General features: G+C 35.6%; 1 protein-coding gene across 2 annotated transcripts in view; it reads right to left on the bottom strand.

Annotated features, from left to right (window-relative positions):
- Positions 1–10,631: 10,631 nt before the first annotated feature.
- The window catches only part of IGF1 (insulin like growth factor 1), a 49,936-nt gene continuing 42,226 nt past the window's right edge, over positions 10,632–18,341 (bottom strand). For both annotated transcript variants that reach the window (XM_009896384.2, XM_054167882.1), the window contains exon 4: positions 10,632–13,712. In XM_009896384.2, coding sequence (XP_009894686.1) covers positions 13,653–13,712 — 60 coding nt within the window. In that variant the 3' untranslated portion in view covers positions 10,632–13,652. The remainder of the gene's footprint in view (positions 13,713–18,341) is intronic.

Here is an 18,341-nt window from a genome sequence, read left to right as displayed (position 1 = left end):
AAAACCTGCCCAAATCTCATTTGATTAATCATAAAAAGCTGCTGTGAATGCCATTAGGAGTCATGATGAATATTCAGTTTTTCATTGTCTCCTTTTGGTTTTGATAAGACATTGTTAAATTGCATGTTACTCTTTCCATGAAGACACTTTTGTTCTTCAGAGACTGAAGGAATTGTTTTAACTATTTCCTTTTTCAATAAAGTTGGAAACTTGAATCAGCTGGCAAATTAGTGCATACTTGTTACAGCTTGATTGTCTGATGCTCTTGTTTCTCTCATTATTATACTACAAAACTCTTAAATCTTACCAGACACATGGTAGTTAGGAGTCTCAGTGAGCAGTAGTTCAAAAAGTATTGGCTTCTTATCTTCTTGAATTAGCTTATTTTCTGGTTTTGTCTGCTTGGAAGCTTTTGCCTTTTTGACAGAGCAATGTCCGTTATGTAGCCCTACTGACAGAGCATGTTTTGGATATATGTAGTGGTTGCTAATGTCTCCTAATTCAATATCACTTGGGTGTTTATTTGATGTAAATTTTTGGTTTGTTCCCATCTAGGCATTAATTTCTAAAAAGATTATTAGAGAGACAGAAAAACCCTTTACCATCTCTTTCGGTAATTGAATTTCTGTGTATGTTTTTCCAGGAGACTCATGAGGCTACATTTTGGCAGAAGAATAATAAAAACAAACCTGTTAGGAGTAAATACATAGTTTAGATTGCAATCAAAACTGCTGCCTATCAATGTTTACAGTGTTTGTAGAAACCTGTATCTACTTGTTGACATTTTAGCAGTCTGCAAGAATGGTGTTTTGAGTAAGTCTTCAAAGTTGAGGCCAGGATGTCAGTTTACCTTCTCACCCTCTGAATTTACAGTCTGGTACATTCTGGTATCTGAGACTTCCATACATAAATATTAAGATGATGCATTATAAGTGTGGTAAATAAATTTCCTATGTATATACCTTATATATTTATCTAATGCTATATTCACATTCATGTATTAGCTTAATCTTTCTCAGAAGATACTCTGAAAAGTCTGGGTTACTTCATGTGTGTATTTTAGCACATCAGCTAAATTCTTCACCAACAAAGACAGAATTTGAAACAGTGGTTGGCAAACTGAAACACCCAACAAATTTAAATGTATGAAGTAGCATTGTCCCATGCCACATAGTTAATCCCTTTGTAACTGGAAAAGCACGTTATAAACATTTCAAAAGCCAAGACAATACTTCCCCATTCATTTCAGAAGCTTTGTCATCAGATCCATCCTACACTAAAATTTTCTTTCCTAATCTAGAATAACAGAATGTTTGTAGCAAGTTACTTGTTTTTAAGAGCAGTTAAAAAACCAGAGTTGAGATTCTTGAGTGCTGCTCTTGGTTCTGTTAAGGACTAGCTGTAGATATTTTTGTTCAAGTTAGCTGGAAGTTGGCCTTTCACTTTTGTCTGATGAAAAAATAAAGACAATTCTGCTTCATTTTCCTCTGAAAAACACCGTGACATGTTCCATAAGTAGAAAGAATTATTCATTCATGATCTCATAACGTAATTATCTGTACTAGTTACTGTCAATTTTTTATGTTATGTTCAAATTATATGGCATACCACCTTGATAATGTGTTCAGGCTTCATCAATAAGACACCACCTGACACATTTCTAAACTGAGAGTTTTAGAGGGGCTTTCATCATAGAGTATTATATAATTACTGTTATGCTTCAGCTTTTAGATCTTTGCATTTGGCCTTTCAGTGTTCTAAAGCTTTTGAGACTTAACTCTTGCAGATTTATTCTCTGAGTGGTATCTGTAATTGTGTGTATACTCTGAAATTGGGCAAGTAGTAGGGGTAGCTGGATAGGAAAGAATCCACTGTATTTTTATAAATTATTGAATATTGTTTTTTTCCAAATATTGGCAAGATTTTTTAGAATGGGAGAGACATTCCAAATAAAATCTGCCTTTGTTCCATTGTTTTCCTTGATAGATTTATGAATATTTCAAAATTTTATATTGTGCATTAAGTCAGCTTTTTGTGCAGTTGGGAAATCACATAAGCATGTGCTGCATCTGTCCATGTGCTTACAATGATTCTCATGCTTTCTGATGCTTGAGAGGAATTAAGAAACTAATGTAAGAGGTAAGCAAGAAATCGCAAGATATAGGAGAAGCACTATGGTGTCATCAGTTACCAGGGACAATTTACCTGCGTCTGACACTAGTGTGCTGAGTAATATTGGGGAAGTTATTCCATCCAAACCATATTAAAATGAGACCACCACCATTCATTTTCCATGTTTGAAGATGTGAGAGCTACAACAAGGGAGATTTTGTAATATACTTCAGAAATTTTCAGCTCTAAGCAAATAAATTATTGTGTTTTTCTGCTGCTGGGAATCTTGAAGGAATAGTGAGCGCTGCAAAGGGGAAGACAAAGTTTCTTCATCACGATATAGACTTACTCTCATGCAGAAGCCAGATAGCATGGAAAATGCTTCCTGAAGATTCTCTGGATGTATAATTACTAGAACATGAGGGATGGGGAAAGAATGTTTACCACTGATATTTTTTGTACGAAGAAACATGTGCATGCACAAATCAACAGCTGAAAAAAAAGAGAGAAAGAAGGTGCTTACAGTATTGCTGAATGGCCAAGATAGGCCAGAAAGGTTAGTTTTAAAACAAGATATTTAATAAATGACATTTTCTGAAGTAACAATTTGTTATCTATTTATAGCATGCATAGAATCGATGGGAGATCTGATGGCATTCATACCTTTATCACTCACTTCTTTACAGCATGCTCATATTGATAGCTGGTAAGTCAGGTTTTTTTTTTTGTTGCTGCATTATTATGTAGCAAGAATAGGTAATATATGGAGCAGAAGGAAAAAGCAAATAGCGTGAAAATATTACTGAATGGAGACAGCACGTGCTGAGAAGACAAGTCTTGGAGGGTTGGGAGTCAATTCCAAACCCAGTGCATTTTAATTGAAATCATTGTTGTATTAAAGGTTAAGTCCAAGCACTCCCCAAATAAACAAAACCAACCCAGTGATAGTCTGGAAATCCTGCTTTAATCTTTGTTTTATCTCAGTTTGGCTAACGCTTTTCTTCCTGTTCTGCTCAATTTCTTCTCAATGTTTTGGTTGTCAAAATAGAGGACAAGTGACTTCTCTTCAGAAAGCCTGCTGAAAAATCTGCATACCACTGATGCATAGTGCAACATGTGCAAACTCATGAATGTTGATAGCTCTGTCACCCTCTCAGTTGGTAAAGCATACTTCTCAGAGGTAACCCCTTTTGGCAGAGATGAAAGGTTGGCTTAGAATCACCACAAATCAGCTTAATCTAAAAGATATGTGCAAAAGATGACAAGTAAAAGTGTAAGTCCATAAGCTAAAATTAAGGAAAAAATGCGTGAATAAAGATATTTTTAGCCAAGTGAGAAACACAATAAAAATGCAGGACAAAGCCACACACAGCTGAAGGAAGTTGCCCAAGTTTAAAAAACCCCAACATTTAGTTCTTCACACACAATGTAAATTTTGCACTAATAAAATAAGGAGTTTTCACGACATTTATAGCTGCTGTTGATATTCCTAATTTTTACTAAGCTTTTAGAAGTCCTGCTGGCCTTCAGGTAACAATAGATTTCTAGACTGATTTTTTCTTTGTAGATGTGATCTAAAGCCAGTTCCAAGTTAGGGCAATAAATAAGATAACTCTTTGATCAAAAGGTTCTATAAATTATCTACATCTGAGGAAGCATGCAAAGAAAAAGAGGAGGTGATCACTGAAGTTTTGATTTATTTATTTTTTCCCTGAAATAGTAGTAATTTCTTAGACATTGCAGTCCCTGGGGAATGTTCTTATTTCGATTGCTGCAGCATAGGCATACAATCATATTTATGAAGCATGTGTTGCTCATGAAAGATTGAAAACTTCTGCTGATGTATGCAATACATCTGATTAAAAACTTTTTACACTTGTAACTAAGACTACAAACGAATGGATTTCTAAAATATTCCTTGGCCACTTTGCCAAATCCATAAGTTGTGATCTCTGTTGTCTGCAGCTCATTATCAGAAAGCAAGAATGGAAATGTTTATTATTCTTGGGTGATTTATATTTAAACTGAAATCTCCATAAATTGTTGAAGTATTATGGTAACACTGCATGGGTTTAAAAATTCTTGTCTGTGAATATTTAAATATAGAGAATTTTGTGTGAAGGATTTTATTTAAGGGACTGTGTACTTAGAGATTTTTTTGCTTTGTGTCTATGTACTATGCCAACGGGATAAAAAACCAAAAGTTGGAGTAAAGGTAAGATGGAGAAACCAGTTCAGGAGACTGTTTTGCACTGTAGCCAAAATCAGTATCTAGGGAAAACTGCTAGAAAAAGGCAATGTGTAGTGAAACTTTCCTAACCTCCATTGGTTTACAGTTTAAGAATTGGCAGAGTGAAGCGCTGCCCACAAGAATAGAAGATGGAATTATGGCGCTCTTAAGCTAAACGGAGGTAAACAAGTTTTTGGGACTGCATGGTATATATATGAGAGTGATGAGGAAGCTCTGCAGTGTTGCTGTGAGGCTGTCTTCCATCGATTAGAAAGGTTATGGCAATTTGTGGAAGTTCAGCAACTGAAAAAGGGCAAACATTGTGCCCATTTGAGAGGGTTGGGGGTCTGTGGAGATAAAAGTTGGCCTCAGTACCTGGAAAGTTACAGAAAAAACCCGAATCTTCCTAAAGGCTGTTTTCCAAACACGTGAAAGAACAAGATGGCAATTGGGAGCAGCTGAAGTAGATTTACCAGGCCACACTCAGTGGATCTGATTGCCTTAATATCACCCATAAACTCTGTGTTCTTACTGCTCGTCTCTTCTCCAGCTCACTTAGGAAAAGGTTGAACAGCATGGATGCTAGAAGATATTGGAGCAGGATTTCACATCTCGTGCCCCTGTGCTATTGGCTGGCCATTTTTCCTGGTTTATCTTTTCTGCTTTTTAATCGGCAGTATGCACATAAGAATAACTTCCCTCTCATGCCATGGCAATTTAGAGTTTGTAAGAACTTTGGGAGAGGGACCTAATTTACAAGTATTTTGGAACTCCAAGATCACCCTGTTCTACCTTGACTACATGCCTTTCTTTTCTTCCAAATAACACCCAACAGATTTCTGAGGCTTAACTTCACAACAACATCCTTGGTTTCTTGCAAGACGTGATGTTTATCATAAATTCTGTTCTTGACAACAACTTTAGTGATAGAGATATAACTTATAGTAGTTTGTGGTTCTTTAAATGTCCCTTGAATATCTGTGGAAGTCAGGATACATTAGCTACCACTTAGTTCTCATTAAACAAGGAGCTTGTGAGTGAGTTCAGGTATCTTCATCTGGAGGTGAATATAGTTTGTGAATATTGTTGGTTATACATTACAGCTTATTTTATTTGTAAGTTCCATAATCCCTTTTGCTGCCTCTTCATTTTATCAAGGCTCTTAAGCTAGTAGTTAACTCTACATGTTAGTCCTATCTTAGAAGAGAAGCCTGCTCATCCTGTTAAGGTATGTGCTGATTTTGGTGTATTCTGAGAGTTTAAATGTATGTGCCAGGGAACGGAAAGGAAGAATGCAATTTACTGCAAATTCTATGTGGAAGAGGAATTTTCAACACATTTTTTTATTAACCATAATCCTTTATTAGACCTCACAGAGGTGTAAACTATACATACAAATACATTAGAAAGATACCCTCTTAACAGTAATGCTTCACATTTTGGACCTGATACCAAGAGGGCTGCAAACATTTCAGTACATTCTACAAACCAAAGGGTGCATTAGCCTTTACGTATACAGAGTGACAAAGCCCTTTACTGAAATCAAAGTAGATAAAAGTGAAAATCAGTCAACTACCTTTTCCAACCTTTACCTACTATAAATGCATATAAAAGCCTTTAAAAGCATGAATACACTATTATTTATGGAGCAAAGTTTACTGTTCTAGACAGCTTGGAGAGAGAGAGGAAGAGAATGGTCAAGACAGCATTACATGAACTGCAAACTAGCAAAAATTCTTGATTTTCTTTTTATATTTGTACATATTAAGAGCTCTGTTTTTTGTTTTATTGGCTGTTACTAAAAAAAGCTTATAAGTGCCAAATGGGGAAAATAGCGCAACAAAGACGTTGTTGAGGTATTTGGGGGATTCTGCAACACAATGATGTTACATACACAGTATGAAATATTATTTGTCATCAAGTAGTGACATTGTATTATGAGTAAGCACAAGAAAATAAAAAATAAAACCAAACCAAACAAAAAAAAAAAAAGAGAAAGAATAAATCCAGTTAGAACTTTAATAGAGAGTTTAAATGGTTTTTAGTGATTGAACATTTAACACTTGTCACTGTTTGGTTATAAAGACTTGAAATGTTACTAGTAGCATTATTCAGCAGTGAAGTCAGAAATTCAGGTATCCACATTCATACTTGCATTGTGGAAACATAGGTTCTAGTCAGGATACCAACTGAATTCCAATAGTGAAGAAAAGAAGGATAGTTGATATTGGAAAGACTGTCCTCCTGAAAACCAAGTGCTATTGATCTCTTCATTTAGCACTTCTGGGTGGCTTTGCAGATAGTTTGGGAGGAGAGAAAACTCAGTTATCATTTGATTATCAGCAGTGGGTGATGCTGCTGCTTCTACTTTAACTTTGCTTCCCAGAATCTTGAGGCTTGATGAACATTTTTAATATTCAACCTAAAGACTCCAAGGATTAAGAAACCATAAAACAGAACCACCAATTCTGATAAAGCAATGTGTACAGGCTACAGGTGAAGCTGTTCAAAACGTTACCATTCTGAAGAACTAGTAAGCTTTCAGTGGAGCATTTTCAGTGGACTCATGTTTGATGATGAGACTTAGTTTAATCAGGCAACTACTATCATTATACATTTTTAACTTTTCCCTTTTTGTTTTTAACTTGCACAGGATTTTTATAGAATTAAGTCGAACTATTTCCTCAGAAAAGGTAAGAAATTCCAAGGTACGATTTATGTACTGTATCATGCAGTGTAACTTGCATGTGCTTTATTATATTCAAATTTGTCTCTAAGTAGAAATAATGAAGAGTATTATAATTTTTATGCAGTATTAAGGTGATTTGAAGTTCTAACCTTAAAAAAAAAAAAAAAAAAGCAATATTCCTGTGTACAAAATGAGGACATTGCACCTCTTTCCTTGGTCTTGGATCCTTTGTGTTTGATCATTGCTACAGTAGGCTTTCTCATGCCATAAGCAGGTTAATGCCAATAAACAAGGAAGAGTGAAACATTCATTTGAATTTCAAATTTACAAAGTTAATTATTTCACTGCAAAATAGGAATTTCATTGAATCAGTTGTAAATATAGTTATCTGGTTAAACCTTTTTCTTTAGAACAAGTACATGAAGCATGATCTTATTTATCACAATAGACTCCTTTTTGTTCTGCAGGTATTTTGTTGTTGCTTTAGAGGAATGATATTACATTAATGAATGTAGAGTACAGTAAGTTGGAATGTGTTTGCTTTAGTTAAAAAAAATGGTTAATATCTTTAAAATGTGTGGGGGGGGAAAAAAAGTCTCCTGACTATTTGTGCTGTTTCTTCAGAAATTCAATCATGTGTGAATATGTAAGTATCATAGGTGGGTGTAAGTATGTTAAATACTTGTAGGAAAGAATGTTTAGCAGCAGAAGTATCATGTTGATGCTTTTTATGAATTTTGTGAGCCAAGCCAGCAAAACAAAAACTTACTGAAGATTACAGAGAAATAAAAAATTATTATAAATAATTTGGGATATAGGAATTTACAGTGCTTTTTCTTTTCCACTTCTGAAACAATTAAGAGTACTATAGAGAGGCATGAATTATTCTTACAAAAGACCATCTAATTGGCGAATGACTAATTGAGATGACATTATTCAGTGAGAGAAATTTTCATTCTTCTCTGTTTATGCTACCCATTATTCTTACTTTGAAGGGATGCTTACGCTTACAAAATCTCACTTAAAAGAAGATACCTGGAGAAGAATGAAATAAAAGAAAATTTTAAACCCAATGTTTTCATAATAAAGCCCTTAGAGTTAGTGTTTTATAGCTGTACTTATATAAATAGATTTGTCTAGTGATAGCGAAGTGTCATATGATGTTAAAATCTGGTCATTTTTTTAATGTGTGAAAACCAAAGACTGGATCTAATTTGTGACACCCATATTACACAATGTTCCTCTAAATTTAGATTCCAAATGGATTACTGAATATAATCCATGAGAAATAATGTGTAAAAAGCAAGATGCTCAAATTTTACTTGAGAAAAAGAAAGAAAAGCATACTCTACATGTGTACACACACATGCACATACACACATTATAACATTATATATATATATACACACACACATACACATACACATGTGTGTATATATGTATGTATACACATACACACAACCTTTATGCAACTATTATAAGATTTCCTAATGTAAGCATCAGGGAGGTCTTTCTTGTTTTGGTCTCTGCTAGACTGGTATCTCTATGCTGTACAATATGTAATCAAGTTTCAGATATTCCCATAATACCCTTCATGTAGAAGTCTGAAGATTTCTCTATATCAGATACTGTGTGTTTGGACAGTTATAATCCAGCAGAATATTCCAATGCTGTGAGACTTTAGTTGCATTACTTCATGCAACTTGCATACATGAATTGGATAATTAGTAATCTCATCAAGGCAAATGATTTATTTTGTGTGTGGATTGTACCCAATGGGAAAACATCTTAATGACTTGAAAGCCTTATCTCCTCCTCACCCTTCCACCCCCAAATTAAAACAAAGTGAATTAAAACAAAACACACCCCCTCAAACAAACAGACAAACCGTAACATTAAGTTATAATATTGTTTTAACTAGGTTTGCTGGAGGAAGGGGGAGGGAGGAATGAATGTTCATTTTTAATAGAAGTTTGGGTTTTGGAAGACTTGTTTGCACTGGACTGTATCCTTAGAAAAGGGACTAGTATAAATTGAGTCCCCAAATAAATTATTACTATTCCTTTTCAGGCTGAAAATAAAACATTTTAAATATATTGATTATACCTTCATCAGAACACAAGCATTCTATCTAGCCTATAGGTTCCATGAATCTCTATTTGGGCTTAATTTACCACAATTTCAAAACAAAACAATGAGCTGTGAAATTTTGCTCATTAGGTTGTTCATAGTGACCACGTAAACTTAAAAAAAGAAAAGTAAGAAAAAAATAAATTCACAGACTGTAAGCCATAGATTTCAACTTTTTCTCACAATTTAAAACTGCTCAGAATTAAGAACAGCTTCATTTTCATGTTAGGAATATATACCATGTTCATTCCTTAATAAAATCAGATGCATTTCTTTGTGAGAAGGTAATCAGGTGAAAATAATATGTGCTCAAGGAAAAATCTCGATCATACCATGCTACTGACTTTAAGCCAAACTACCCTGAGTTCAGGACAGAGTGTGGCTTAAAAATCTTTGGTATGATCCAGGGCTCACGTTAATCTGAACAGTCAAATCCATTGTTCCCTGACTTTAAATGCTTTTCTTCATCTGTATTTCTGACTTGGAGTAAAGATTCAGAATCGCATTTCAAGTCTATGAATTTTTGTGGCATTTTGACTCTTAACTCCTGCCCCATCTCCACTGATTTAAGATTTATTTTTTTTTTCCCCTGTTGCTGAGTGACAAAAAGTTGAAAAGTTATGGCTAGTTTCTATTTTAATAACCATACCTATATAATTGTCGTTTTCATACATTAAAAAAATATCTACGCTTTCTTTTATATTTTAGTCAAGTACTTTCTTAAACAAAACAATAGCACCACTTTGGCATTGTTGGCCAAATCAGTAACAGGTAAAGCAAATATGCATACACTTTTTCTCATAGGGCAACTCACCATAGCTACTAGTTGTGTATGGAATTCACTGCTGTAAGGAAAGCCTACCACTAATTTATCCTTCAATCTTAAAAGAAGGAACTGACACTGTACTCTGCCTTGTGTAAAAGGTGCCTACTTAAATGTATCTACAAGGGCTAAATACAGTACCCCTTTGTTTGATTTTTCTCTTCTCTCTTGACTGAATGGTACATAAGATGCTCACAAATTTAAGTGTAGGTTTGTATGTATATTTTGAGCAAAACATAGAATTTATTCCTTTTCTATTTAAAATATTAATGATTAATTCTGGTTGCCATGGAGATGAGGCTCAAATTTTGCTGCCTTGATGAAAGTGATATGTTAGTGTCAGTAGGTCTTGATCTGCAGTTCTTTTTGAACTAACCAAAAATAATGAGGCTTAATTCACTTTTTACTTCTGCACTTCAGTGACGTTCTGTGGAATAATGGGAGTTTTATGTCTACTCTAGAATGTAAACATCTGCAACTTCTGTCATGTGATTTATAAGGTATGGAAGGATAGGAAATGGGATTTTCTTTACCAACAAAGTGATTTATAAGAAATAATGGCATCCAGCAGAGGCCCCATTCCTAAATGTCTGTATGGCTTAGGAAAATCCAGCAGAACCCTTAATTTTACTTTTTTTTTGTTTTTTTTTAATTAGGAGTTTTTCAAGTTGTAGTACTTTGTACTTTTGGGAGGGAGATATTTGGCTGATGCTTCAACTTCTTTAATTAGCAGATTTATTGTGATTATTAAGCTAAGACAGACCTTCATCTTTCACATTGGCCAGAGCATCATATCTTCCCTGCCCATATGACTGAAGATTTCTTATACAAGTATGCATTTCTCACTTCTGCAGTGGTGGAGCAACTCTCCATTTTGTGATACCATTTATTCTCGGTAAAGCAAAGTGTTTCCTTTGAAGCTTGTAGCAATTCAGTATTTACTGCAATGAATACTGTAGTCTCTTTCAAGAACTATGCTCAATTTGTTTAATCTGTTGTCAAATTCTGATGTTAAATATTGCTATGAGTCACATTTTCTAATTATGATTTCTAAATAGGAGAGGTATTGTGGCATAACTGTGAGTGCACACCCCACAAGATAAGACCAAAATTTGAATTAGATCACAGGAATTAAATAGTGCAATGATATGTGACTATTCAGTTATGTTAACAGTGCATCAGTAAAATGAAACCTGCCATCACAGAGATCTGCAAATTGCTTTTCGCACTCACACCTTTCTTTGCTCCTCTCCTTCACAGAACTTCACGGGAGGAAAAGGACAGAAATAGCCATGCAACACAAAATGTAAATATGTGTTATGTCTATGACATCAGAATAATGGCTTATTGTTAGAATGCATTTCAGAATTCTTAACAACCAGTGAATTAAAAAAACTTTCCTCTTCATGTTCTCCGCCAAAGACAGGCCTGTAGGAGCTGTGATAGGTAGCAGAATTACTCTCTCTGTTTATTGAATTAGTGGTAAATAATTTCGGACAATTTCCCTGTCTGTTTCTCTGTGCTTTCTTCCTTGTTCAACATAACTTCTCAGTCACTGATAGCTCTGACATATTCTGTTAATTCATTTACTGTTGCTTTTACATTGTGATGGCAGCCACTTATGTATATAAGCACCCATCTCCTAGAAAGCAAAGGATTTAAAGAATTGCATAGGAAAGTATTGCACTTTCCTTGGAAAAATTATGAAAGTCACATCTTATATAGGAATTAAAAAGGAACAATAATGACTTATTACATTGTTATGAACCTACTTTTCCTATCTCCCTCGCAAGAAACTATTGAGAACATGTACAATAATGCAGTCTGCAGAGATTCTTTGTGTTTTAATCACTAGTCCAGTCATCTACTCCCATAGACGTAGTAGAAAGTAAGGCAGATTTGAATTTTAAAAGAGGTGCTTTTATAGAGCTAATATAACATCACCCTAATGGCTTCCTTCACATACTATTGTTGCTGCCCTCTTTGGGACTAAGAAAGGGATGCTTCATCCCATGTCTGACTTCCTGCCTGTGGATTGATAAGGGGAAGAGGACAAGGGGAATTACGTTTCAGTTCTGGACAGGGTGGAACAGAGCATTCTCCTCCTCCTCTCCTCTCACAGAGAAGTTTATTGCTCACCTTGGGACAGAGTTGGCTACCTATCCTCTTTTACCGCATGGCCAATCTTGCACTAAATTGATTTATGAAAATGGAGCATAGGACACAGTGTTATTCAAGGTAGAATCAGTGCAGTACCTATCGAGGTTACATAACAGACATTATCCAGAAATATGTCTCCCACAAGAGTGCATGGAAGGCTATTGTAAGGAGCAGTTTGAAGGACATTATGGCTCATCTCTTCTTGAGCACTGTTTCTACATTGTAATTTGGTGATTAGATAAACTTTTCTGACTTACAGATAGATGCATCAGTCTAAGGAATTAAAATGGTAAAGAACTGGAGTAACCTTCTGTTGTGTTTGAATAGAATGCTTGATGGGCTACCCTTCAAAGTCATTTGGAGGCTATTCAAATTGTCTTCTCTAAGCCTTAGGAGGGTCCTATGTGTACCATGTAACTGAAACTACCACCATTCAAACATCTAAAAGGAAACAAGTATCTGAATTTTCTTTTAAAAATGGGGAACGTATTTCCTGATTGTAATCTGGAGCTGGTTTAGTTCACATAAACTGAATATTTTTATAACTATATTGTCTTTTTAATCTTTGGCTTGATCTTTCCATATTTGCTTTTACCTATTACCATTTTGGCCAGACCCTTTCATGTAACAAACTATAAAATAGCACCGTTGTACTATAAAACAGAGATTTTTACATACTGTTTGATATATGTGTATTATGCTAAATTTTACATACTGCATTATATGGAGGAAGAAAGAAGTTACCTATACTGTTCCAAAATGATTACCTGGAAGAATCATTGATGGTTTGAGAGTCTATGTATGCTTGAACTGCTCTTAAAAATCTTTTGTCTCACAAACTGCAATAAACTGCATCTTTGTAAGAGAAGGAAAAATAAAACTCTCTTAATGCAAATGCATCTACAACCCATATTCTGTCAAAATGCCACAGATGGAATTAATGGATGTTTATAACTGTATATGTTACCTTACTGCTGCTGTTACTGGGAATGTCAAACTGTGCAAATATGAAGGGGCAGACAAACAATGTTATCAGACACTGTAAAACAAACAGCCTGTTGCTTATATAGAAGTGCAAATAAAAAAACCCCACCACTTAGACAAGGCTGATGAATGACTCCAGCAGCCAGTGTTCATAGATTAATTTAGTGCAATTGGATCCATCAAAGGCCCATAAATTTGTAGGCTTTTGAGGGGCACAGGACGTTAAGAGATTTGTGCAGGACATTTAAAACAGGTTAACAAACAGAATATATCAACCACAGAATTTTTTATCTCTGGGCTTGTTAAAATGTTCTGTTCTCTAAAGACTTAATATTGGAATGTTTAGTTGCATTGTTCAGTGGGAGAATGCCCATTGGTTGAGATTTCATCAAGCTTATTAAACCATAGGTTGTTGGTTTTTTTTTCTTTTCTTTAAGTCTTCCAATGTTTAACAAATAATTTATTTACAGTAAAGTATCCTGCAGATGGCACATTCATTCTTCATTCTTGTGGATGGCATGTTCTTACATTCTGTAGTTTCTGTTTCCTGTGTTCCCTCTACTTGTGTTCTTCAAATGCACTTCCTGAAGGTGTAGAAAAAAAATATTATTCCAGATAGGTTTTAATATGCTGTATGACCACAAGACTTGTATTAGTGGGAAAAGTTATCCTAAATGCTGGAACTGTTAGATTCTTTCTGCCAGTTCACAAAGAACTTAGCTGTTCAAAACCTCTGTACTCTAAATTCCCTGTTGTCCTAGACACTTTAACTGCTGTCATTATTAATCTTGGCAGAAGAAACATCTGCATACTGGAACTCAGATAGGCACAAACATACAGTAGGTACCACAGATTTTGCTTCCTTCAGAACAAGGACATTTGCAAAAGCAGGATGTATAAAGTCAGGGAACTTGAGAGTTGTAACTGCAGGATTTAGTACCCAGTGGCCAGAGACTTAAAAATTGCTGAGTGGGACTCTGTTACCTACATTTTGCATAAATGGCATATTAGATATGTAAGGTTTTTATTGGATAAGGCCTTTATGAGGATAAAAATTGTGAGCAGGAACTGCAGCCAAATAATTTGTAGTTTCAAAAAGAGACAGGGTGATGTGCCAGGTAAATCAAGAGCACTTTGGAGTGAATAATGCCCTCAGTTCACTGTCATTTCATGCACATGCTAGTTTCCAGCAGTGGAGATGAGTGTGACATGTATCTTACAGTTTGATTTCCTTATTTGTCATTCTGGTAAATATTAGCTGGGCACAAATTTTTGCACATTCTGTACCAGATTGGAGGCAGAATTAAGTGACTTTCCATATTTATAATCCTCATCAGAAATAAAATTCTTACTTAACTGGGATCATATCCATTGTCATAAGAAAAGACAAAAAGCAACAAAAAAAATCACCCTGAGAAAGGCGAGGCATGTGCATTGCAGTTATACCACTGCTATTTAAACTCTTCTGAAAACAAGGGAATGCAACCTCTAAAATGTAAAAAGTAATGAAATTTGACTGCTTTTCTGGTGCGCAGAAAGAAAATGGAAGCTGATTTGGTGCATTGTAGTTGTTCTGTGGGGCTTAAACAATTTATTTCCTTTATAAAACTCTGTTTTATGTATGTATGTATGTAATTTTTCAGTTTGCCTCCAGTATCTTTTAAACACAAGATAAATAATAAACTGGCAAAGGAAGACAGAACTTGAACTCACATAAGGCTTATTAGTTTTCACTGCTTTGTGGTTGGCTTCTGATAGATATTAGTTGGATGAAAAAAAAATGCAAGCAGTGCTAGTTGATAATAGGCTGAACATGAGCCAGCAGTGTGCCCAGGTGGTCAAGAAGGCCAACGGCATCCTGGCCTGTATCAGGAACAGTGTGGCCAGCAGGAGCAGGGAGGTCATTCTGCCCCTGTACTCAGCACTGGTTAGGCTACACCTTGAGTACTAGGTCCAGTTCTGGGCCCCTCAGTTTAGGAAACATGTGGAATTGCTGGAACATGTCCAGAGAAGGGCAACAAAGCTGGTGAGGGGTTTGAAGCACAAGCCCTATGGGGAGAGGCTGAGGGAGCTGGGGTTGCTTAGCCTGGAGAAGAGGAGGCTCAGGGCAGACCTTATTGCTGTCTACAACTACCTGAAGGGAGGTTGTAGCAAGGAAGGGGTTGGTCTCTTCTCCCAGGCAACCAGCACTAGAACAAGAGGACACAGTCTCAAGCTGTGCCAGGGGAGGTCTAGGTTGGATGTTAAGAAGAAGTTCTTCATAGAACGAGTGATTTGCCATTGGAATTGGCTGTCCACGGAGGTGGTGGATTCACCATCACCGGAGGTGTTTAGGAAGAGACTTGATGAGGTGCTTGGTGCCATGGTTTAGTTGATTAGATAGTGTTGGATGATAGGTTGGACTCCATGATCTCAAAAGTCTCTTCCAGCCTGGTCTGGTCTGGTCTATTCTATTCTATTCTATTCTATTCTATTCTATTCTATTCTATTCTATTCTATTCTATTTGTTAAATTAATTAACAAGGAGAAACACTGCTACTAACTATGAGAAGCCAAATTTCCTAATAACAAAGTATGCATAATGAAGAAATGTCTTTGGCAGGAATCTGCCATTCTAGACATTCTTAGTCAAAAATGCAATACTATATGAGGAAGAAGAGATTAATCATCCAGTCACCATTTCCAAGATCAGTTCAGTAGGATACTGACTTGACTTCATCAAATTTTGCCAATGCCACCATAGAATAGCTTCCTTACCATGGGATGAATACAGAAACAGAATTGCCAACAGAAATCTGCTCTTCCATAAATTAATTTTTGCTGGTTTCCTGCCTGTTTCTTTTCCAGCTTTAGTTGTGCCTTAATTCCAGCTTTAGTTGTGCCTTAATTTTCACCTGAAGTACTCATTCTGGATAAACCTTTACATTTTCACTAAACTCATCATTGCAATACTTCACAGGAGTTTGCTGCTGTTAAGAATTCTGCCTCATGCTACAAATACTTGTTTTGGTAACAACGAACTAAAACCCCAGGAATTCCTGGATGCATCTGTCCTGCTTTTTGCCTTATGCCAACAAAGCAAAAGTATCCTTTTCAACACTGGCCTTAGGTCTCCTCTTTAAAGAGAATTTTTTAGCATACAGGAAAAGTAAGATGCTGCATTTTATTTGCAAAAAGTAATACACTTCTAAAGACTGCATGCTTGCAGTCTATAAAATGGGCAATGACAGCCTTATTATGGAACAACAGCCATTTTTCAGTGCAGTGGTTTTCAAAATAGATTGAAAATTAACTGTTTCCCAAATGAAAACATAAATTATCTTCATTGCTGTTGTTTGTCTGACTTTAGAATTATTTTAGCACCCAAATAAAGCAAATAACAAGATGCAGTAGGATTTCAGTGATAGTTTTTAATGCTGACACATAGATGGAAAAATTGTTGTCATGACACACAGGCTAGCTTTGAAATTGAGGGAAGATGACATGTTACTCTTAAAACAGTTTCTTCTCTGGAATCAACATTTGGATGAATAACTACAAAGAAGTGGTAATAGTGGTGGCAGCAGTAATTGCATGCCAGAAAATGCTTTGACTCACATAACACATTTTTTTCAAGTAGGGAATGCTGAGACCATTGGAAAAATAAGAAGTGTGAGTGCTTGAATCAGGTTCTTGAGCCTGCATTTGCACTGGTGTAAAAAAAGACTGCCTCATTTGTCAAATCTTTGAAAAATGGTAGCTAGAAATAAAATTATCTGCAAGGCCAATTTAATAATCAGATTCTTTGAGTTGCTATCCAGACATGAAGAAACACAATAAGCATTTCAAAGTGACAGGTGCAAAATGTCAGATTTGTGTTTCAGATCATGAACAGTGAAGGACAGACTTCTATCTTCTTAAGCATGGATCTTTGGAGACAAGGCTTTGCCCTAAGGATGTCAAATACCTCAGTGATAGCAAAGATCATTTAATTAAGATGGAAGGGTATTGGGAAGCATGTAACAACATTCTTATCCTTTTAGGATGGACATTCAAACCCCATATTAACACTAAAGGTTATTTTGCTGTATTGGCAATAAATGGATGTCCAATGTTTAGGGAATTGGGCATGCTATGCAAGCTATGAATTATTTGAGGTTCTGTGGACAGTGTGATCAGTAACAATAATATGACTGTAAAGTAAACAATGAGAAACAATTGTCTGATGAGGCCAAGTTCTTCTATCTGTTACACCTAAAGGTTCCCTCAATGTCTTGGGAATTGGTATGACTACAATGTTAATTAATATTATAGCCATTGTGCATATTTTGGCCTGAAAATGTACCTGTGAGTTAATTGTGAGCCAATTACAAAAGAATCTGTCAATCTTAGAAAGATTAGTGAAATAATGAAATATTTTATCTGTTTCTAATGACATTTTCTTAAGCTAAAAATATTAACACCTTTTCCCTCTCTCAGTCCTGCTTCATATTTATTTCAATTCTGAAGACTATATAAAATCCAAAAAGGCACTGCTGGACTTGTTACTCATAAATCAAGAAAATTTGCTATATAATTTCTTGCTTAGTGATAACCTTGACTGCAGAGATGACAGTATTGTGGACTTTGGGATCCTGCTGAGCATGCGGGATACTAGTACTAAGACAATGGGTTTAGATTTTTTAGAAGAGCAAACCAGCTTTCTCAGAGCTCAGCTGGGAGGAGTTCTGTGGGAAGCAAACAAAGAGATAGTAAGTGCTGGGAGTTTTTCTAAGAATGCTCTCCTGGAAGCACAAAACCAGTTTGTCCTCTTTAAAGGTAAGGAAAGTAGGCAGAGTAAGAGCCCCCCACGTTTTAAATTTGAGCTTCTGAGTCTGCCCAAAATCCAAAAGAGACGGATACTAGAGATGGAAAAGCAGATGAATTGAGAACTACCAGGGCATTGCCAAGTCTTGTAGAGATGCAGGCAGAAAATCAAAAGTTCAGGTCAAATTGAAATTGACAAGAGAGATAAAAAAACTACAAGAAAAGGTTCTTTGCATACATAAAGAACAAGCAGACACATACATTTCCTTTTGCTCAGAGTGCAAGGGAATAGCATAATATTGTGTGTTGTTTTTTCTTTCCCTCTTCATTTACTGGAATTTAAAATCAAACTTGTCAGTGTTTATATTCATGCAAAAGTTTTCAAGGTAGCCTGTATACTTAAACTGATAACTTTGTGCCACCACTTC

The sequence above is a fragment of the Dryobates pubescens genome, chromosome 15, assembly GCF_014839835.1.
Source record: "Dryobates pubescens isolate bDryPub1 chromosome 15, bDryPub1.pri, whole genome shotgun sequence".
NCBI lineage: Eukaryota > Metazoa > Chordata > Aves > Piciformes > Picidae > Dryobates > Dryobates pubescens.
This window is presented reverse-complemented; position numbering and strand designations above follow the sequence as displayed.